At 36.2% G+C, this 24,880-nt stretch overlaps 2 protein-coding genes across 2 annotated transcripts in view; one reads left to right on the forward strand and one right to left on the reverse strand.

Annotated features, from left to right (window-relative positions):
* Window positions 1-4,826: 4,826 nt before the first annotated feature.
* LOC141907867 (persulfide dioxygenase ETHE1, mitochondrial-like) overlaps window positions 4,827-24,880 on the reverse strand; it is a 78,379-nt gene continuing 58,325 nt past the window's right edge. Inside the window, exons 4-7 of the mRNA XM_074797616.1 lie at window positions 24,675-24,767; window positions 18,540-18,629; window positions 8,132-8,248; window positions 4,827-6,738 (exon numbers count right to left, since the gene is read on the reverse strand). Coding sequence (XP_074653717.1) covers window positions 6,677-6,738; window positions 8,132-8,248; window positions 18,540-18,629; window positions 24,675-24,767 — 362 coding nt within the window. The 3' untranslated portion in view covers window positions 4,827-6,676. The remainder of the gene's footprint in view (window positions 6,739-8,131; window positions 8,249-18,539; window positions 18,630-24,674; window positions 24,768-24,880) is intronic.
* Window positions 10,613-13,552, forward strand: LOC141907091 (zinc finger protein 862-like). The gene is given in 3 exon segments (XM_074796661.1): window positions 10,613-10,909; window positions 11,505-11,568; window positions 11,640-13,552. Coding segments are annotated over 3 exon segments (2,274 nt in total).

A 24,880-nucleotide genomic window follows, 5' to 3' on the forward strand; every position in this document is an offset into this window, starting at 1 on the left:
GTAGGAACTTCGGATCCATTCCTCTCATTCTTGAATGACGTGAAAACAATTTATTTTTTTTATTGATATTTTATTTACATAGAACATATACAATAATACAGAGACAAGAATTATTAAATACATGATGAAAATACTAATTTAATATATTAAGTAGGAGATGGTTCTATGATGGACTGACCCAAAGCCTCAAGGCTGTATCGCAAATGCGAGGGCCATACCTTTATGATAAGATGATATCATAATGATGATGGGTGAATGGATGGAGTGATATGGAAATTAATTGGATGAATTAGATATACATGTATAGCATTATGCTGGTTGAAGCGTGATTGTTCTAGTATTTTTTTCAGTAGTTGTTGTTTAAAACCTCGAGTGAAAGAGCTGATAGTTCTTGAATTCCTGATATTAGTATTTAAATTTTGCCAAATGGTAGGAATCTTGTTTAAGAATGAGCTGTTAAAAATTGTACTTTTATGATGGATCGTTTTAGGGAAATTGCGAGATCTTGTATTATACCTGTGATTTGAGGAGTGAGTTGTAAAAAAATTCATAATGGGTTCCAGCAGGAGCTGTTTTGAGAAGCTGTTACCAAGTTTTGCTAGTTCAATTTGGATAATATCATCAAATTTTGGAATTTCATATTTTTTGAAAATAGGTGTAGATGGAGAATTGTAAGACGCATTATCGATGTAACGCATGGCGTTTTTCTGTAATTTGAAAATTGATTTTGACTGTTTCTTTGAGAGTAATGGGCCCCATAATGTAATTCCATAGGTCAAATAGGGATGAATGAAACTAAAATAGAGTAGCTTCTTGCTCCATGAGGGCAGAAACTTTTTCAGATTTCTTAAAAGATATAAATTACTATTAATTTTTGCCCGTACATGCTTGGCATGTTGATCCCAAGAAAGTATTTCATCGATATAGAGACCAAGAAATTTACAGAAATTGGTTGTTTTGATAATTTGATCATTAACTTTAAGTTCAAAATTACGAGTATTCAATGTAAAATTTCTCGGATGGAAAATGATGAAATTTGATTTATTTAAATTCAGAGTCAAATTGTTCGCTCTAAACCAATCTACAAGCATTACAACATCATTTTTTAACTTTTCCTGAATATCTAATAATTTTTTGCCTGTAATAAAAATAGTTGTATCATCAGCAAAGAGAATAAATTTACAATATTTAAGGGATTGGTAAAGGTCATTTGTATATACAAGAAATAACAGAGGGCCTAATATTGAACCTTGAGGGATTCCATACGCTACATGATCTATTTTTGATTTTGTTTCATTAGTTTTTACGTACAATCGTCTATTTGTCAGATAACTGCTGAACCAATTAAGTGGGCCCCCCTTACACCATATTTTTCCAGTTTAACTAAAAGTTTGTTCACATCTATAGAATCGAATGCTTTTGAAAGATCTAAAAATAGACCCATAGTACAATTTCCCCTTACAAATCCCTTTAAAATATTTCCTGATAATTCCATAATTGCTTGACTTGATGAGTGGTTAGATCTGAATCCGTATTGACTTTTATATAGTAGTTTATGTTTTGAAAGAAATTTGTATAATCTATTATAAACAATCTTTTCTAGGATTTTAGAAAGTACAGGGAGGAGGGAAATTGGTCTGTAGTTGGTTGTTAGACATTTATCCTTAGACTTATAAATTGGAATAACTTCAGCTAATTTCATATTTACAGGCACCACTCCCTCACTTAATGATTTATTGAAAATGCTTGCTAATGGTTGGTTGATGGCAGTAATAATATTTTTTAACAGGGTATTATTTATATCGTCGTGTCCTGAACTGTTTTTATTTGGTAGGGATTTGACCAGAGTTTGTATTTCATTTGGGTCAGTTGGATACAGAAATATATTGTTATCATTATGAGTCTTTATGTAATCGGTGAAGGGTTTATTTGAATTTGGTATTTTGTTAGCATATTCTTGTCCAATTTTACTGAAAAATGTTGAAACAGTGTCACTGACTGATTTCGGATCTGATATATTATTGCCTTGAGATACATTCAACGAAGGAAGATTTATTATTCAACTTACCAATAGAATGTTTCATGAAACTCCACAATTTTCTACTATCGTTTTTGAAGTTAAGTATCTTATTTGCATACAAATTCTGTTTTGCTTTTCTCATAATGTAATTAAAAACACTTTAGTAAACCAGATGACATCCAGGGTTCCACAGGTGTAGATTGTCGTTTTTTCACATTTTTAAGCGGAGCATAGTGATTCAATGATGCTCGAATTTTTTTAACTATAAAGTCATAACTGTCATCACACGTCATATTTGATGTTGTGGTCCAATCCACATTGGATAGTTCCTGTTTAATTAATTCAATATTAGCTTTATTTAGATTTCTTGACAATTTGGGTACATTTTTGGTATTTGAATTTTGATTAACGATGGAAACAAAACAAGGAAGGTGATCTGATAAATATGTAGTGATTATATTAGATTTATAATTATTATGTAATTTAGAGCTTAAGTAGATGTTATCAATGAGAGTTGCTGTTTTATGGGTGATTCTAGTAGGTCGAAATATTGTTGGCAGTAAATCATTAGAAATATTGATATCAAGGAAGTTAGCTATATTTTTATGAATATTTAGTTTTAAATAATCTAAGTTCTGGTCCATACCTAATATGACATTCTTTCTTTCTAGTTTCACTTTATTCAAAATAGTTTCATAATCCTGGAAAAAGTCTAGTTCGTTTGTACCAGGGACACGGTATAACTCACCGACTATAAGATTTTCACTGACTTTACCTGATTTCGATAAGATTTCGACAAAACAGGTTTCAAGTTTACCCTCTTTAAAAATACATAGGTCATCTCTAGGTTTGAATGAGAGTTTTTTATTTAGATAAATTGCAACACCTCCTCGACTACGAGTGTCTCTGTGTTTTTCTATAAGTTCATATCCTGGTAAATGACATAGGGGTAGATTCTCTTTTTTAATGAAGGTTTCACAGAGAAGAAGTAAATGTACATCAATATTAGCCATTTTAAATTTATGTATCAAAGTTTTTAGCTCATTAAGTTTGCTTGGAACGCTATTTATATTGTATTGTAGGATATTCAAACTATTGTTATCAACTTGCTTCACATTTTGTATTTCACTGTATGGAGAATCATTATTTAGAAATAACTGCTCATCTGTTAGGTCATTCAAATGGAGACTGTCATAATTTTGTGTATTGCGTGCTTTTGGTTCAAAGTTTCCTAAACACATATCTGAAAATGATGAACTTTAATATTAGTTCAACCAGCGGATATAAGTGAGTGATGAGATGAGTTGAAACGAAAAGTATTGTAAAAACGTAGATATGATACATAGAAAATATTCGATAAACCTGTATGTAAATACAGAGAAAAACTTTCATAGTGATATATTATCAATAATGTCATGTGATGGTCCGGTTAGACCGGCGTCAACAATTTAGAATTTCACACACGTTGCTGTAATTAAACATTTGTTTATATGCGATACATCTAAGAAAATTCAAATCCTTATTGACACTCAGCATTATATACACTCAAATATACTAGTTAATAATGTACAGTTTAAAGTTGGTTAAATATTCTATGTTTTATAATGGACAGTTGAAGACTGCTGAGTAACCTGTGGATATATACTGTAAAATTGATATACGGTACATAAGGTTTTGAAAGGTTTGAGTCAGAATGATGGATATACTGCAAAAATGTTACATAATTTTTTTTTCCTAAATATGAGTCCAGTTGACCGTCTGATTATATTGAAGTTCGCTATGGAGTAGTACACAATAGTTCAATTTATATATCAGGCATAGTTATAACTGTCAGTGAATTTGAGTTCATTGTTTAATTGGGCAGTGGTTCGTAGAGATCGATACGTTTTGTCTTACCATCTTGTCGACTACTACCAAATACCTTACCATTCATGGTCCAGACTTTGTCGTAGATCCCCGAGTTAATTGCTCTATTAACAAGTTTTCCTATCTCCGGGCACAGATCTTCACGAATTGATAATCCGGAGTCTTTTAAACGTGCACGTTTCGAAATGATATTGTCTCTAATCTCGCGGCCATGAAAGCGTATAAGAATACTGTTCGGTTTAGTATTTGTATCGTCGGTAGGTTTGGATCTGTTTTTAACGCGATGAGCTACTTCGATATTCTCCGAACAAATTTTTTTCATAATCACTTAGTTGGAGGCCGGCATTCAAAGAGTTAATTGTACGCAATTTTCGGCAGTTTTCGATTTTGTGAGACATATCGGCAATTGCTTTAAATAGACTTTGTAGATTATTGTCTTCAGATGAGGCTGCGGATTCTACAGTTGAGCTTCTCTCTGCGTTTTTTCGTTGGTGGTCCTTTTTTTCCCGCTGCTTTCGTTGTTACTCGCATCCATAAAAACCTCAACATTGTCATGCACCTCATCAGCTGGTGGTCGTTCGATTTCTATGTCGACCCTGTTATCATGGGCAGGAATTTGTTCGTTTGGTGCTGCAGTAATCTGATTCGCGTTATTTTCATTATTCTCATTATTGGTTTCCGGTACAATTTTTTCTGAGGATTTCGGTTTGAACATATCTGTAATGCTAGCCTGTGATGCCATTTTAACTTCAGTAGATTACTCATGTATTAAGAGAATGGTTCAACATAGATACGAATTACTATTTGCTGAGAGTTCAAACTTTGACCTCTCAAACACGAGTACAGTTGACACACAGTATACAATGCACTGATTGCGTGAATAGCTGTCAAACTCAACTGTCAGGTGTCGAAGTGACAATTTGAGCAGTGAACAGTGTTGTGAACAGTGTTATGATCGCAAATTATAACAGAATCTTCGTAAATTCGAAAATAAATCCATCAAAATATCAGCTTCGCAAGCATAATTCGCCCTGAGATCTTCACAGCTTCAAGTCACAATATTTGTATATATCTATTGATCCTATGCTTCGATGTCAAATCCAAGTATAACAGGTTGAAAAAGCCTAATAAACCAGGAGCTCTTACATGACCAACCTGACTGACACGGCGGCCATATATCTGATCTGATTTATAATGCAAATATTAACGAATTGTAGTGTGTTATGGTTCAAATAAAGAGTACACATGACGATAGTTCCATAAAATGGTATTCATTTTTAGTTTCTGTGAGAAATGATAGACACTTAACGTATCAGTAGAAAGTGATGGTAACACATACAAATACCCCCGTCAGATCTGTTTAGAGAAATACAAACGAGTGTCCGAAACATATACATAAACGAAGATATTGGACATAAACAAAAAATCATTAATACATGGATTGAATTTACTTTGGGGATAATAATTTACATTATTCAAGTTGAATACATAAATCAAGTTGTTTGTAACGATATAAAGCAATATAAAACCCTAGACACATTTTTGTATAACCTGATCACTATATGGGATTCGACCTTATTATCATATGCCGTACGAATCACAGCGATATCGTAGTAGGACTCAATGCACAACATGCTGTATATTCGACGTGAAGCGAATCACTGTAAACGGTGTGTATTGATATGAACCGAATCACTTCAAACGGTGCACCTACACATGTGTGCTAGGTATAGTAAAGTCAAGCCGAATTCGACTTGGGAAATTTTTCTTTCTTGTTTATTCAATATCCTTGTGCACATTTATGAAATGACACCGAGGTCAATAGTTCATTCATGAAAAGGTGCATGGTTTTTAGAGTTTATCAGACACCTCTCATTAAAAGAATGCACACAATAAAGTCAATTTGAATGTGAAATTGAAATTCATTATCTGTACCATTTTTGGGCCTAGTCTTAAGGGTGAAGTTCTGTTTCGCCTTTTTAGGTGGTTATTCGCAATTTAATTTCGGTAAGCTTAGCTTTTCAAGTGTTAGTTGGAATCATCACAACAAAGTCGATTGGAATTTGACTTTGAAATTAATTTACGTCAACATTTTCGGTTTTTAATGGTGGTCTTCGGTCATTTAGGGTGGTTTCGAAGTGTTTTGCTTCGTTTTGGGTAATAGCACTGTTAATGCCCGTATATATACACATACTAATCTTGGATAATAACAAACTATTAAAGTTTACCAATTGAACACTATTTAAATTAACTGAATGAATAGATTCTAATACTTGTTCCAATTTTTTCGGCGGAAAACGGTAAAGCCCTGGGGAGAAAGTATCAGGTTGTTTTGAAATGGGCTGTGATTTCTGATCCCGAAAAATCTTATATTGTCTTGGTACTGCCTAGTTGTTTCACAGTACATACAGAGTTGGAGCATACAATTCCAGTTTTAAGTACCCAAAAACTTGCTGATACAAAATATTGCTCACAATAACAGCTCTATTCTTATGTGAAGGGTAAATTATTGCAATGGAAGGGGGATAAAGGATTACATGGCATGTTATACAAAAACAGTTACTCAAATATATCAGAAACCGCATAAATCAAGTGTTTTGAGTGTTTCTCCCATTCAGTAAGTAAAAACAATTTATGTGGGATATAACCTCTATACTCTCAATAATGTAATATAATTTCCGGATCTTCAATGTTTACTCATGCAAATGGTTAATCTACCATGTCAGCAGGAGATTTCACTGGTACAATATCATTTTCCTTTTCCCCCGCTCTCGTTAAATACGTAAAAAATCAAACCAGTTGACCAGGTGATTTTTGGATTCCACACACTAGGTTGGCTGGTAATGCTGCATCTACAAAACAACAAAGAAATATATCAATAGGGCAGTCATAATATTGTATATAAAGTTATAAACTTGATTTTTGCCAGTAGGTGACAGAATGGAGAGATGTAATAATTGTCTAAATTTTTCAAACTCTGTTAATTTACATGGAAAAATACCACTAAGGCATCAAGTTGATAACGAGAGATAATGAAAAAAACTGATTTGAAATGCTCAACAATTTTTCAATATTCAATGCCTCCTGTGGTGAACATAGCTGCATATTGTCCGCAGTAAATGATGGATCCTAGACTGGTTACCGGTCTCTATCTTCAACTAGAATGGACAGGCAACCGGTCTATGACGGATCCGAACTAATTGCAAGTCTGAATTCGCGATGACGCCTGTTTAGACCCGGTAATTATGCGGGATTAATTCATAATAGATTACTATACGCAAATTCGAAATGGTCAGGCGCTGAGTTATATTTCTGACAGAATTTAGAATTACGTTTATAAGCTGTTGGTAGTCGAATCTGAGAGGAATTACATTTTATGAAAAGTTTTTGGCTGGAAAGTGGACCATTTATAATAATCATATTCAACGCGAGTTTTTCTAATTGAAGAAACTATAAAAATTTTGAGATGCTCCCTTACAAATGTAACCTTGACCACTTCACCTGAACTATTCGCGGTTGGGCCTACTCAACTAATACTTGCTTCCGCTGGGTTTCAGAGGCATAAAAGCTGAACAACATAAGTTGTTTCCAAGTGATAGGATAATGAAGTTCCACTGTGGTACTAAAAATCTCAGATTTTTTAATAAGGCAACAGACATAGCAAGACAGTGTTCCAGAAAACACTGAACTCCCCTCGGGAAATGAAAATTATTCAGGGGGTACAGTGTGAAGGTAGAATAGTGGCAATATGCCTAATAAAGATTCAAGAAAGCTCTTGACAAAAACATAAGCAGCTAGATGAATGTATTCAGGTGTCCCGGCATTATTTGTTTAATAATCGAAAGAACAATCATAATTAAAAATAGTCCGTTAAAGGGAAAACCATACAGGCATAAAAAATCTGACTATTCACGCTATCAAAAATACATACTCTTTATGTATTTTTTCGATATGCATCACCGCAAATTGCCCAATTTATTGTGAATAATTTGTTTAGCTTTTTCCAAGAGGCTTTGAATAAATACAATCATACTGCAGTTTTTATACATGTGAGGGTCTGTAAACACTTAGTTACATGAACAATGAAAGCCTATCCATAAAGCTTGCAAATCAGTCGAACATCACGGAAACATGAGATACCAATTGCTCGCAAAATATATCTTATATTAAAAGAGCTGTATGTTATGTTGAATACTATGTGTGACATTTTTTGTTGCTGTTTATAGTTTGTAGTATCGTACACACCTATTTGCTTAGGATATGGTAAATTCAATCCATTCATTACACCAATAAAGTCTTCTCGAGCCAGAGTTAATCTCGGATTAAATTTTTTCTCCTCGGACACGGTTGTCATGGTCTGACCTGAAAATAATTAAATATACTAAATGCTTAGTATTACTATGAAATCTAAAAAAATCTTTTATCATAGGTCAACATAGGTTTTGGTTGAAACATTGCATGGGAAGGGATGAAACCGCTTATTAGGGTTTCTAAAACCGTCTTGTAATTTCCTTGATAATTATCATCTTTTCCACTTTCCAGCCAAAATTTTTTCATAAAATATAACTCCTCTCAGATTCGACAACTAACAGCTTATAAATGTAATTTTCCATTCTGACAGAAGTATAACTTTCCATCCGATGGTTTCGAATTTGCATATAGTGATTTATTATGAATAAATCTCCAGTAATAACCGAACCATGAGGAGGTAGCCATAGACCTAACTTGATGAGAAACAACTCCCTCCGAGGAAAGATTCTCCTTCAATAAAATGTCTTTGATCAGTGAAGAGACCCGTCGGGCCACTGTATCTCGAGAAATATCACCCTTCAGGTGATCCAGTAGCGGAATAAATAACCGCTCCCTCGAACCCCTTTGTGGAGCAGAGCGATCTAAATAGAAACACAATGCCCGTACAGGCCATTATGTCCTGTCCGGAAGACCAGGTTCAACCTGATGTTTTAGGGCTTCAATTTGCCATTGTTGACCGACCGAGCCATTGGTTCTTTGCCAAAAACTCTAAAGCAGGCCGCAGCGAAACAAATTCCTTCGCTGGCCCGAAGACAATTTGACCTTGTCGAAATGAAAGTGCATGAGTTTCAGAACGACGGGCAGAGCAAGCCAAGAACAGCAAGAATACAGTCTTTTTTGACGAATTCGCAAATGACGCTGCAGAAAGAGGTTCAAATGTAGCCTCCATAAACTTCTACAAAATTACTGACATATCCCATGGTGGAACTATTCTCGGTACCCGAGGCCGGGAAACAGAAAACCCAGCAACAAGCAGGGATATCCGATGATCAGCTGTTACGTTTGGCCATCCAGAAGCAGTCTAGTAAAAAATCTGCCAATTGAGCTACAGAGGGTGAGCATGGATCAATTTATCCTGTAGCACACCAATCTGCAAAATGACCGCATTTGGCGTCATAAATGGTACTTGTCGATGGTGGCTTAGATGCTGCGATAAAGAAGGCAGCCTGTTCTGAAAAGCCTGAAGATGACAAGGATCGCTGGACAATGGCCCGGCCAGCAGATTTAACCACTGGCTCTTCGGATGATGCCGAAAGTTCCCCTGAGAAAGAAGCGACGGGAAATTCGGAAGAATCCTGGGGTTGTCGCACAGTAGGTTGAGAAGTGGTAGGAACCATTTCTGAGCCAACCAACATGGTGCTACCAGAACTATGTTGCAACTGACTGATCTCAAGGCTGTAAATAAGCGGCCGGTCACGGACATTGGCCGGCTCAAAACGCTACAATGTCCGTTGCAAAATCGCTCCTGCCTGTCACGCTGACCGGCACGAAAATTTTCATGGATCTAATAGTTTTAGCTTTTTTGAACCGATATGAAAATAAATAGCGCCGTTTCCTATCACCGATCAATTAATTCCGATGTTTATTGCGATAAATCGTGCCAGTTGTCTTCTGATCAATTCCGTTGCTTATTGCGGTGAAATCGCGCTACCGTATTTTCCGGCCAATAAGCCGAGGGCAGTTTTTTAGCCTAAAATACATGGATTTCATAAAACTTCGCCCAATAAGCCGAGGCCCTTCATCAGAGATTTTAATTCACTGATTTGTCAATTAGTTCGTCTTAATTGACGATTTAAGAGGCTGACAGTAGCGCCCGCCGATGTGTGAGAGTGCTGTGTATACTATCCATCGCCGAGTGACTGTGCTTTATATAGACTCACTCAACTGATTACTATACACACAGCCATACACGCAGTACGCGGCTCACTGCTGATTTGCATATATACTAATGTATGAACTGATACGTGGTAGTACGATGAACTCGCGCGTTATATAAATGTATACCATTGCCGCTGTGCGGTGATGGAACAATCAAAGTAAAAATAAAATAGTTCAAAATAGATTATAATTGGTAGTAAATAATGACCTCAAATAAATATCGACCACTTTTCTTGATTTTGACGATCATTGAGAGCATTAGAGTGGCATAGATCAGGAAGTGATTTTTTATGTCAGATCGTATCCGCCCAATAAGCCGATCACAATATTTTGGGTAAAAATCTGAGGCCAGAAAATCGGCTAATTGGCCGGAAAATACGGTAGTTCTGTTCAGTCAGTGTAGCCATCTGCTAGCTCCACCGCACCACGTGTTGTCACAGTTCAAGTTCAAGTTCAAGTGTCAAGCTTGCGCAGGCAAACGCGGAAGTAAAATATACTTTTATTACCGGGTTCGCGATATTTTGGAAAGCGTTCACGATGTCGAAAAAACGTCTGTTAAAAGTAAATACTGTTAAGAAATGGATTACGGATGACTTGGCTACGCAAAATGCAGACGTGTGGTTGGATTATACAGAGGATGCCGACGGAGTGGTGACAGACTTAAAATGCAAGTGGTGTACACGGTATCAGAAGACCATACGAGTGATGAAAGATTTTTCAAATGCCTGGATCGTTGGTTCAAAAAACTTGAAACTGTCAAATGCAAAGGATCACGCCAGTACAAGATGCCACATAAGAGCAGCTGAGCTTCTCAAGAGAGACACAGGATTTCAGGTTGGTCTCCCATTTTCCATGAAATTAAATTCAAATTCAAATTAATTTATTCATTTAGAAAAATTTAAGTCAATGCATCATTGTGCCTCTTTTTAAACATTAATTGACCTTGCACCATATTAAAAAAAAGTTTTTTCTTATAAAATATTGATCCCCATGCCACTCTTTCCATGCGGGGTGTGACCGGACGTAACAGTCTCCAGTCGATGTGTGTGGTCGGGCAACACTCGACGGTGGCTTACGCACTTTGTACTCGACATACAATAGCTCCAGGCACTCACACAATACACTGCGCATATAACGGAGCTAGATCGACGAAATAAAACTTCCGGGGCCCCACACGGGCCCGAAAAAGGGTAAAAAAAATGTTTGAATTTTTTTTTTAGGGGGGTCCTACCGACCCCTGATTTTCAAAACCAACCGCAAACCTCCTGAAACATGCTATTTTAGCCTAGGGAAGCATATTAGACCATAGAGAAGACTTAGAAGTGGATATTTTAGGAAATAATTTTTTTTCAAAATAAAGTTAGCAAAATCTCAGGGTTTGAGATTTATTAAGTTAACATGGAAAGATTTTCTAAATTATATCTTTCAGGTTGGCCTTCAAAAAACTGACCCAACCCAGCCTCCGATCTTAGCTAGTTTCACCAAAGTTGACAGTCAGAGAATCAGCTTCAGCGGAAATTTTAAATTGCATACTTTGTTGCAAAGAACGAACTTCCATTCACAGTTTACGAGGAAATTGTGAAGCTAGAAAAACATCACGGAGTAGATATTGGTGAAGCGTACGTAAACAGGGTACAATGTGGCGAGTTTGTAGACATTCACGGAAAATATCTTTCTGATCAGTTGAAGAACGAGTTGAAAAACTCTAGATATTTTAGTGTGCTATCTGATGGATCCACAGATCATAGTGTGATTGAAAAAGAATGCTCTTATGTTATGTACTTTGATACAAAATGTGAAAACCCAGAACCAAAACTGGTTTTCTTGTATTTGAAAGATTTGTACAAAGCCAATGCGGCTGGTATTAAACAGGCAATCGAACAAAGTTTTGAAAGGATAGACATTGATAAAACTGAGCTCTATTCCAAACTGATCGGCTTTGGTGCCGACGGAGCATCAGTAAACAGTGGCCAAAAGAGTGGTGTTTCAAAATTACTCAAGGATGAATGTCCCTGGCTCATTTTTCAGTGGTCCATTGCTCATAAACTTGAGTTAGCCTTAAAAGATGCACTTGACCAGACCTTTTTCAAAGATGTTGACCACATGTTAATGCGCCTATTCTATCTATACCACAAGTCTCCAAAGAAACTTGCAGAATTAAAAAATCGTGCATCGCTAGTAAACAACACATTTGAATGTACTGAGGGTTCCCTGAAGCCCAAAAAGGCATGTGGTACTAGACGGATATCTTTCAAACTTAATGCCTTACGCTTGGTGTTAGACAAGTACGGTTTATATATCATGCACCTAGAGAATCTGTCCACTGAACGAAACAGCCATGATGTTCAAGGTTACTTGAAAAAATGGAAAACTAGTAAGATGCTCATTCACATTGCATTTTTCATCGATGTTCTGACACCCCCATCAGTTTTGTCAAAGTCAGTTCAGAGTGAAGGCATCGATATTGTCAGTAGTGTGGCAGCTGTCAGAATTGTGAATGAAAAAATGCAGAAACTGGCAAACAAAAATCTTGAAAATATGACCGTCACAAAACATCTCATGAGTCAAATCAAGCGTGAAGGAGACCAATGCTCGTATCAGGGTGTCAGGTTCTCTTCACGATCATTTGACTCCAGCTTAGAATATTGTAGAGCACGCAAAGACCCTATCATTGATGCTGTAAACACGTGTATTTCTGCTCGCCTTGAGAATTCTGTTGTTGAAAAGGTTGAAATTGTTTTGAACACCGAGCTTTGGTTACCAAAATCAAAAATGCTCAGTGAGCCTGATTCAACTGATGATAGTGTTGTGGGTGAAGAATTTGCTGATGCGGAAATAACCGAAGTGTATCAGCACTTTCAAGCCAGCATTGGGCTTTCCTGCCCAACAGTAACAGTGACTGAGGAGTGGCACGACCTGGTAAGTTACACACTTGATTTTCTGAATCCATCAAAGAGCAACTACAAAGATGTGTGGAAATTAATTTTCCATTCTTCTCATGCCAAGATAAGGTGGCAAAACATCATTGCATTGATTGAACTTTAGTTTTGCATTCCAGTCAGTAATGCCAAACTGGAGCGTCTCTTCTCAAAACTCAAGCGCATCAAAACTACTGCACGGTGTTCTCCTGGCGAAGTCAGGCTAACTAATTTGTTGCGCATATTGGAGGAGGGCCCTCCAGTTGGCAAGTTTGATGTGTCCCCTGTAGTTGCTCTCTGGAAGGAAAGAAAAGTGAGGAGGCCAAATCAGAGAGCTGGAAGGAAGTACAAACAAAGGAAGAGAAGGAGGAAGTATTATGATGTCGAAAAGAGTGAGGCTCTGCAGGATACTGAAGAAGATGACTCTTCATCTTCAGACTCATCTGATGATGAAGAAGTGATGAGAGCTGAAGCAGAGGATCGCAGGACCTGGTGGTTCGATAATTTCCTAAGTGCCTCTGAAGATGAAGAATCTGAATTTGAAGGTTGGGATGATTAGTACTGAGTGGTTATTCTGTCTTGATGTTGACTTGGAATTTACAACTACAATATTCAGACCTCGACCTATACTTGTAGTTTGCTGCTTAATATTTTCAGGTCACAAGAAATTACAATTTATTACAAATTCTATCAAACAGAAAACACAGCGCTCATCTTCTGCTACAATTGTTCAGCCTATTTTCATGTCAAACGTGCACGCGTTACAGCATCACCTATAGTTGTGTACTGTACAAGCTTGTGTGTGTCGTGTAGCACTCCGCGCGCACGTGGAGGCCTCGTGTAAGTGAATGTTTGCTTACTCTTCAATGTCAATCAAAACAATCACCGGGTATTGAAATGAAACAATACCTATGGCGGATGTGTGAAATAATTACATCCTCACCAGCAATGAGCATTTGAAATTCGCACATAAACTGCACCTTGTCCAATGAAACGTACACCATACTATGGCTTTCCCATAATTATTTTAGTAGCGCCTGAATTCCCCGTATATCCCAAAAACAGCCAATCCCATTCGCTCATAGAGATGACGCCCACCAATCGAGGTCATTGCAATTTTATACGCGAGAGCTAAGAATTCTCCCGCCAAAAACAGTTTTTCGTAGAATTTTTAACTCAGTTGACCATGTCATCGACAGAGGTTTGCCATGTCTTCAATCGCATCGATTATACGTCGTTTAACCCGAGAACCAATGAAAAAAATGCTCACATAAAAAAAACGTACCGCTATTTTACATGAATTGGCTCAATGCCAACATCATATCGCTGACAAAGGTAAACCAAAAAACCATTGGCGATCAATCCAAATTTAGAAAATATTGGCATTTAGAAAGAATCTTTCTCTGTGGTCGGGTAAGAAACCTTTGATCAAAGACACTCAGTGACAGTTACGTTATGTTTAAATGATAATTCTTTTTAGACAAAATAAACTCTATTCATAAAAATGCGTAGTTTGTTTTGTTTGTAGACGTCATAGACATTAACCGATGCTAAAAATCAAATAGAAATCTAAAAGAATAAAAGTTTCATTGTATAAATATGATTCCAATTCCAAGTGAGGAGATATATCCTATGCCAGTTCTAATAAAAGTCAGATATCAAGACTATAAGTTGAAACCTGTTGATATTTTCCTAAAAACCCGTCTTCCACCTACGCATGAATACTGATGACACTAAGATGGCCACCAATTGCGTGCTAATTGGTTGATCGAAAAATTCCTGCCTGATGTATTTAAGAGCTCTTTTCATACAATGCAAATCACAAATTCCAAAGAAAAATGGCAAACCATTGGGAAGCAGCAGGTCTCAGAATTCAAGCCATCATTGACATTTTTGGCACAAATAAGGTCAGAGGACAGCCACCTTGAGTCTGGCCGACCAAATTTTTCTCATGCTGATGGGTCCTTGGGGAAAACAAATACATGTAAAAGATAAAATAATTGATCGAAGACTCATTCAAAATTTCCCTCCAAAACTTCAACTAGAAATTCTAACAAGAGGCCCACAGGGTTTCTAGATGGCCACCCTACTGGCAACCATATTTGATCACAACGACCTTTTTTTTCAAGACATATCATGGGGCAGACATCTCACCAGACCCAATCGTCATGCTAATTTTCAAAAAGATCTGTCGCGAATTTCAGCAAATTGCTGTGTCGAATTTGATTCAATTCCACACACACCTGATGGCTTGGCTTAGGCCTATGCACACAAATCAATTAAGATTTGACTTTTTAACAAGAGGACTTCAAAGTCCTGAGGTTCGAAGTAGTTGCAAGTTGCTGAAAGGCATTTTCATCTACTAAGCGAATAAAGAGATTTCTATGAGAATTGACATACATGTACCTGGATATGAAACACAACGAACCCCTCATATAATTAGTTTCTTTTCTAACCACTACGGGAGGTAAATTTTGAATAATGATTCTAGCATCCATTTTCCATGTGTAATTCAGTCATTTTATTATAGAAATAAAAAAAAGTGAGTACTAATATGACTACATGTACATATGTATAGTACGCAGACCATATTTACTAAATACAAGTATATAACACACTCCTATCCGTATGCTGGACTCACACTTGACATTCAGAGATAACTGCTGAGCCATTTGGAAGACCTATAATTGATACTGTTTCCTAATAGCCTGTTTAGTAATGGCTGATGTAGTGCCTTATCAAATGCTTTGTCGTAATCCTCCGTTGAACTTGATTCTAAGACTATGCAGAAAACCCGTTATCGCTGCTTTGCAGCTATATTAATTGTTATTAATTTTTCCACACTTTTTTTGTCAAAAGTACATAGGCTTTCTAACCTTACCGCTGTTGCCGATACAATCCGTCTGAAATCATACAGCTCACTTTGATCTACAAATACTCAATGCGAAATTTTGAAGAATCAACGTAAAAAAAAAGCACTGTCGGGCCGTAAACATCGGAAATTGGGCCCCATTCAAAGATATGTATTTCTAATTCGTCATTCCGAAATCTACCGCAGGTTTCTTGTCACGTCGATTTCAATTCAACAAAAATTAATAAATTTATTACCCCAATGATTGCACAATCAGCCACAGTCTTTGAACAGTAATTTTAACAATAATCAATTTTCTTCATCAGTAAATATTACCGATCCATGGGTTTTTGCGAGTTTCTCCTCATCATGAAAATGTAATCAAGTACAAATAAATTTATAACAACAGATGATTTGGCTACAGGCTTAAAAAAATTAGTTAAACAATATCAACTTTTTCTTTACCAAACTTATCGTATATTTACTAAAATAGGATAAATCATTAGAGTACCAGTGAGTCATAGGCCTAAACTGAACACTCCAAACAGATGCAGCGGAGAAAAGCTGTTGTGTCGACGAGGTTTCAAAATAAAAGAATTTATTACTTGATTTGGCCGCAGGCTTCAAACATTTATCAATATTTAATTTTTTACAGTACATATCGATCTTTATCAAATCCACAAGATATTTACTTAATGCAGGTATATGACACACTTATCCGTAAGCTGGACTCATGCTTGATATTCGGAGTAAGTATTCGCCATGGGGATAGGAGATCCTTTCTAGGTCGCTAGAAGTGTTTATTGATACTGAGCTTTACTGTCTCAAACAAACACAGTATAATTGTTGTGATAATTAACGGACTGATGGATTGAACTTCATAACAAAATTTGAAATAAAAATCCGGCAACATTGCTACGACGTACAAATGATTTCTTTCTTCATTATCCGCAAATGAAATCGATTTTACCAATTGAATACCCCAGAGACCTATCCTTGTTGAATAAGGTGTAGGAGTATGATGTTTAGGAGGGTTGAAATTCAATAGGCCTAAGACCAATCTGTCAGGATGCTAGGCCTACGCATATACGTTGGCCTACATAGGCCAGTAGCCTCTACTAGGTTAAAGCTAAGTTCCCTGAAAAGGAGGAAACAAGATTTATTAGAATGCATGTATTAGTTATAAACTGGTTCTGACTTCCAATGATCAATCACAATTATCAACGATATTTTATTGGCAAAAATGAAGTTTATTGAAAATTTTGTCGAAAATAGTTGTTTCTGTTTGAACAAACTTTTTTTTAACACAAGGTCTTTCGTTCAAACAAATTGTTCGATCGAACAGGATCGTTTTCATTCAAACATCCATTCGAATAAGATTGTTTTCGATCAACAAATTTTTTTGTCGCGACAGAAAGTTTTTTGACAGAAAAGTTTTTGTTCGAATGAAAAGTAAATTGTTCGATCGAACAGAATTGTTTCAATTCATACAAAATTTTCTTGTCTGAACATTAAGTTATTTGTTTGAACAAGTATATTGTTCGATCAAAGCATTTTTCGTTCCAAAGAACAAAATTTTGATGGAACGAAATGGTCTTTTCATTATAATGAGTAATCTTTATTCGAACAAAATAATCTTCGCACTCGAACACTAAGGTATAATCTGAACCCGGGTTTTCTTTGTATCCAATATCCATATCATGCCTTTTAGGTTGAAGCCCATCTTCCATGTTTCTGACCATGTACGTAACACAGCTTGTTTAGGTCGTTTTGGAAATTTACTTGGTCCAGTACATTTTGGATAACTGTGTTTATCATTTATCAGTACAGTGAAGAGAAAAGGACTTAGGATACAACCTTGCGTGACTCCACTAGCTAGAACGACTCATTCCATGATGAGGCGTTCTGTTGATTTCGGCAACCTGTTTTCGTTTGGAGATAACTGCTATGCCATTTGAGCGACCCATCATTGATACTGTTTCCCAATAGCTTGTTCAACAATGACTGATGTTGTACCTTATCAAATGCATGTCGAAATCCATAAGTACTAATTAAGGCCAAACAGTCGATTTTCCAGAGTCAAAAAAGACCATCTGGTCCAGTTGTCCATGGCTAAAAGTAGGTCTACTTGACTGTTTGTTCACATTCCTTTTACAAAAACCATGTTGACCGATGAACAGTATTCTAAGACTGTGCAGAAAACCTGTTATCGCTGCTTTCCAGCTATATTTAAGCATTTGTTATTCTGGAACATATATACGAAGTTCCAGCGTTTAATGGGTTAACTTCCACATGTCTCCCAGCTTGGACGTATGGACGGATATGGGGGACGACAATAGCCCTCATCCAAAGGCCGGGGGCAAAAAAGGAGGATACAATGTTTCGATTTTTCAGTGAATATCATTGTCATTTGAAAGGATGTAATGGAAATATAGGGCTGAAATATTGTGCCTTCAGCATTGAATTATCGACTAAGAGTTTGGAATTCATGGAAATATTGGTATTTACATCAAATTATTTGAAAACATATTAGGTTATCAGATATTATTCAGCCTTTTATTTGAAGTAGTCAAGTTGATTGGGCTAGTGGTTATAAAACTCATCATATCTCGTAACACTATATGAAGCTCTTTAACCAGATCCATATTGAACACTAGAAATAATCAAATATGCAAAAAGTTATCTGTCTTCCTACCTGTGTAATCGTGAGCAGGGAATAGTATGAAATGATCTGGTAAACTAAATATTTTTCCATGCACAGAATCATGTAATAAACCAGGATCCCCTAGAAATGAAAGAAAAAAACATTGGCCATTAGAAGTTATGTTCCTTCTCATCTACACCTTTAAACTTGTGTAATCGGTGTTTCAGAGCACCTTAGGCAATTTATGTAGGTATTGATTACTTAAGTAGTATTCTAGTCACAATTACCAATGAGGGTTCAGGGAGCTTAACGTATAATTATCACCATTTGTGAGATTAGAATAAATATATGATTTGACTGCATCAAAGCGGCTTCTGATGCCATCCAAAACGTTGAGTTTGCTCTAATCTGACCTATTGGCTTTGGGATCTTAATGGTTAAAAGATACTTTAATTTAGACATCTACAATTATGCCTGGCAGCCTAAAATACCCCCTGCCATACACTCTCCCCCACTTTAAAAGATGCTTATGTTGAACATAAATATACCTTAAACCTGTCACTCTCATATCAAGTTTCATAGATAAGTATCAGATATTCCAGGCTGTGTCGTACTAACAAGAAATTCAAGATCAGCCATCTTACAAAATAAAATGCACATGCACAATAACATACCCAGACAATCATACGTGCCAAGTTACAAGAAGGGAGAGCTAGAAGTTTAGGAGGAGACCTCTAGACAAGATTTTTTCCATAGAAAGACTCCATTTTAATAACCCCCTACACTTCGTTGAGGGGGGGTTTAAAATGGCCAACTGAACCATAGCCGGTAGTGCACATTTAACATTACTTCAACCTAATCGCAGTTAGTCACAGCGGCAGTAAGTACTTTCACACAGGGCTGCCAACCTCTGAAAAGTGCTATCAGTAACAAGTAGAATTTTTTTCAGTACCATTTCACTGAAATATGAAAGAAAATGTGATGTGGAATTCACTACAGGAGGACCAACAACCGTGTCAAAGATATTAAAATTCAAATCTGGTAATTTGAAACATTATTTATGGGACGAATTATTATTAGAAACATCACATCTATCGGACACGGGAATAGATTGAAATGTAATCGACGATATGCTTGGTCGGATGTCTAGTGAATATGTATTCTGCACAGGAATATCCAGACCTGAATTTAACCCTTTAACCGGCAAGTATTTTTCGGCCTGTGAGTGATTTTGGACCTTACAAGGGGAAAACTGAATAACTCAGTAGATATGAGGGATAACCCCATATTGCATGTATTTTATAAAAGCTCTTTTCATAAGCTTTCGAATGGTACCAATGGTATCGAATGGTACCAATCAAATGGTTGCGAACTTTGGTGGTGACCTTCAGGGTCTGGCCCCAAGGTCACAGATCCCAAGGTCATCCAGATTTTAGGGCCATCCATAATCAAGCACTGTCATCAGATTGATCTATGCAAATTCTCTTCTCATTGGAACAAATACAACCCTAATTCATCGCTTGCAGCTCGTCTCATTACAAGAACTAAAAAGTTTTACCATATTACTCCAGCTTTGGTTAAGCTTCATTGGCTTCCAATTTGTGCCCGTGTTGATTTTAAAATTCTTCTCCTTGTCTATTAGTGTTTGCATGGTCTTGCTCCTGCTTATCTTGAATCACTTGTCAGTGTTTATAAGCCTGTACAGCACTTCGTTCTAGTCAAGACAGAACCCGTCTTATTGTTCCTGTCTCAAATCGTTCTTCGACCAACAACCGTGAAAGTCCCTCGGTTGACTCTTTTAAAGCTTGCCTTAAAACATACCTTTTTAAAAAAATCTTATTGTTCTTATCTATAATTGTACAATTGTTTTAAATATGCTGCATATGTTTTATAATGTAAAGTGCTTAGATTATGATTTTTAGTTAAGCGCTATATAAGAAAATAAATGATCATTATATTATTATTAATTCTAATTGCACTGTTCTGGCTATTCCTGGCTATAACATTTTTAACTCTAAGATAAAGCACATTCTTCAGCTTGTATTGGCACATTCACGATGAATATAACCCAAATACTTATTGGGCTAAAGACTTTGGAAGTTACCTCAAAAGTTAGCCAAAAAGATGTAGATTATTAGTCTTTATGAATTTTTGCCAGTACTGAAAGCACTATTTAAGCTCATTAATCTTCGTTCGAATAAATATCGTTATAATGCTAGATCTCGAAATTTCCCTCTAACAACACATCACAAATCAACTTTGTATTACCAATCATCTCTTAACCCTTTAAGCGGCAAGTATTTCTCGGCCTGTGAGTGATTTTGGACCATGCAAGTGGAAATCATAATAACCCCATAATAGTATGTATTTTATGAAAGCTCTTGTCACAAGCTTTCGAATGATACCAAGTTTGCAAACTTTCGGGGTTACCTTCAGGTCCTGACCCCCAGGTCTGAGATCCCAAAGGTCATCCAGATTGTTGGGCCAACCATATTCAAAACTGTCATCAGATTCATATCAGCCAAACTCACAAGAGCACGTCTTTTGTGCATTGGACATTACTGCTGACGATCTTCTCAACATAAGAAATTTGACCCACGTGACACGTGATTTCTTTACCGTCTACTACATGCCAATTGTATAATATATTACTTTCCTGCTTTGTTAGACATTGTAGGCCATCTGGTGTCACCATCTCCTCACAGGAAAATGGGTAAAAATACTTTGCTGAAATCAATACTTGACTATTCTATTCAAAATAACTGTATAACTGCTCTATTCATATCGGTCGCTAGCAACTGGGGTTAATAAGATACCAATACTTTGACAAAATTTAGATAATTCAATTTGATCCGCTAAAACAATTGAATCCTTAGTACATACTCAAGTAAATGTCGACCTAGGATTTTGGAAAAAGAATTCACTGCTTTTTCATGTACCCCTTCAAACTGTTTTGAGTACCTTTTCCCAGAAATTATTTTAAATTACAAGGAACCATCAGGTGAAGATCGTCAATGAGTTACAGGGCCGACAGAGTGGGGGCCCGGGTCCAAACACCCAATTTTTTTTCACCAACCCTTTTTAGGGTCCTTTTCTCATTTTGCCCATTATCGCATTGTATGGCCATCATGTAACAATAGCCGTACATACTGTACAGGGTGTGATTTGCGATTAAGCCCATCTGCGCGGGAATTTTAGGTAAATTAAGCGGTTTTCATACTAGATTCAGCTATGTTGTTAACAATCCCTTACAAAAAATTCACACATGTTATGTGTGTGAATGACACACATTACATGTGTGAAAGACACAGAAAACACATGTGATTCCAGCTATCACACATGTGATCTGTGTTGTGGAGCATATCACATGTGTGAATAACACATGATCACATGTGTGATTCTGAAATACATGTGTGATTGAGAAATACACATGTAATTCACACATGTGATTGGATCAACAACACAGATCACATGTGTAACCGCTAGGATCACACATGTCATTAGAATAACACATGTGATTAACATCAGTTATTCCAATCTGCAACACAGTGTGAATATTTCGGATATGACCCATGTTGGTTCCAAATTCTGAACATCTGCATTTTTGTCATAGAATCCATGTTGGAATAAGAATATTTCCATAACTGTACTCATTATTTCAACATTTTCAACACATGGTTAGATTTTATCTAACACTGGCGCCCCTACTGTGCAAAAACCAAGTACGAATGTCCACGGACTATTGAGTTTGTATTTTCATTCGGCTAAATAAATAAAATAAGGTTATTATATGTTTTTACATTCGCTGTTGAGTTCTAAAAAAATATAAATATTCAAAAAGGACTTCGAAAAATTAGCAGGTATTTACGGGATTCAAACCGTTGATGACGGCTAGCAAAGGCCTCGGAATGAGCATGCAGGCACGCACGGCGCCATTTGCAATTATTTTGAGGATAGTCGTTGCTGTTTTTAATCAATTTTACATGGTTAATTTCTTAGTTCGAAAAGTTTGGTGTTTGAATCCAAGCTCAAAAGCAAGTATTATTGTGTTTCATCAAATATTCATAGTCGACGATGTTAATTGAATGTACTGTAATCGGTAAAATCAGTGGCGTGTACCAATCAATCAATTAAATCAAATTCATCGAAACTTTATTTCATGGACGTGATTGATGCATTACAAATATTTCATGATTGATGCATGGCAAAGTACAACATCTCCATGCCTAGCTTTTTCAAAGGTTAAATAACAAGTAGGCCTAGATTACACCATGAACTATTTTTAAATCACGATCTGTCCAGGAAAAAGACACTCGTTTGAATACTATACTGTATAATTCCTAAACTGAATGATCAGCCGGTATTGAACCGTATTTGCCAATTCTTTCTACATTTTTGAATGAATCATTTATAAATTAAAATGGAATTTTCCATTATTAATCTAGGGAGTCAGTACATTTCCTCGAGTAGTAATTTATCTACATGGAAAATGAAACGTATACTTTCAGCCGGAACAAATTACTGAAAAAGAGGTTTTGAGTCCTGTTTTGGTAAGTGTTGATTGAAAAAAGTTATAAGCTAGTGTTACAATAGCCCCGTTTATTTTCGTCTGGTTTCACTTATCATATAAATGTAACTTTTTTCATCAGATGATTGATATTAGGGATATTGATTTATGGTTTGGAATTGTGTGTAGTATTTAAATGTTTTATAAATTTGTCTCATTCTCATTGTCTCATTTTGTCTCATTCCAGATGATGTTCTGAATTGTATATCAGGGGTTACCTCGGCCCAAATTAGAAAGAAGATTGGACAAATGCTGAAACAGTATAAATCGATGAAGTAAATCTTTAAATATTTGAAAATAAAATTCCGATTAACATGTACACAAGTGAGTTATTACATTTGGTTGGTAATTTTGAAACTACATTTTGTTTTGCCACTATGTAAATCTCCCTTCAGGCATTGAGTTTTTAGGAAGTATGGATGAAACATTATGTCCAATGAAAGAAGTGGTCAAATTTTGACCATTATGAATGTGTATTTATACTTCTTCTCGAATACAGTCGTGTGGAGCTGGAACAATGATGACGAATGCAGATCACATGCGTTATAAATCACACATGACTGTGTTATATGACATGTGTGATTCACATTCAGGGCTGTATCACACATGTGATTCACATGTGTAAAAATGGTACAAAATCACATGTGTGATTTAGAAAATTACTCGTGCGATACAGCTTGAATGTGAATCATATGTCTGATTCACATGTGTAAAAATGGGACAAAATCACACATGTGATGATGTCCCATTTTTACACATGTGAATCACACATGTTTAAAAAAAAATCACACACGTGATTTTTTTGTAAGGGATTTAAATTGGTTATGAATCATGCCATCAGTCAGCCGGTACACACGTGACTAATAAGGAAATATCTGACATATGACTATAATACATCAGTAGCTAAAAGAAAACAGCACAGAAAACACAAGAAAAAATGTCGCTACCAAAATTCCTCGGTATTAAATTGAAAACGCCCGATATTGGTGATTATGTTCATCAGCCGGTAATGTTTAAAAGTCTTGTTATTTCCAAGAGTTTGATGCCAATGGTTTTTTTGGGGAAAAATGTGAAAATCCTGAATATTATAATTCAGGGCATTTAAGGGCAAATATGGGGGGTGGGCCCTACCAATGTAATTTTGCTTCTGATGGGCCTTACTTATGATTATGTTATTTGCTCGCCAGAGCAATCAGTCTAGTAATTAGACAATACTCGAGATGACTCGGAAATTCATGAAAGATATTAGCGGGATAAATCATTAATAATGTAGAAATCAACATAATTTTATTCTGTAAATTAATCTCAGAAATGAACAAGACATTCACTGACTGCCGGCACACACAAGCGAATGCCTACTGCAGTTTACAGAGACATGTGTATGCATGTGTGTGTACAGTAGTATATGAACACAGCAGAGTATATAAAGTGTAGTAAGATAGCACAGCCAGCAACCACTTGTGAGAAATACTTTGGAGTATTGAGAGTTCAGAGTATTGGGACTTGGAGTAATGAGTATGTCCCAACCTAACGCCATGCACCACAAAAAAGTTTTAAAAAGTGGCTCGGACCCAGTATTTGCTCCGCAGAAATCATTTGATAATACAATTAGAACTCACCAGCCTGAAAATCAGTTCGTCCACAGCCTTTTATTAATAGTGTATCACCTGTAAACGCTACACATTTTTCCTTCCAAACAAATGTAGTGCAACCTAAAATTCAAAGCAATTATCTGATATTGTAAGTTCATAATTATAAAATATCAAACATAACAGTTATGATTGTGTTAGGAGAAACATAGAGGACTAATCTTGTTATCACTAAT

This window comes from Tubulanus polymorphus, chromosome 6 (assembly GCF_964204645.1).
Source record: "Tubulanus polymorphus chromosome 6, tnTubPoly1.2, whole genome shotgun sequence".
Classification (NCBI taxonomy): Eukaryota; Metazoa; Nemertea; class Palaeonemertea; order Tubulaniformes; family Tubulanidae; genus Tubulanus; species Tubulanus polymorphus.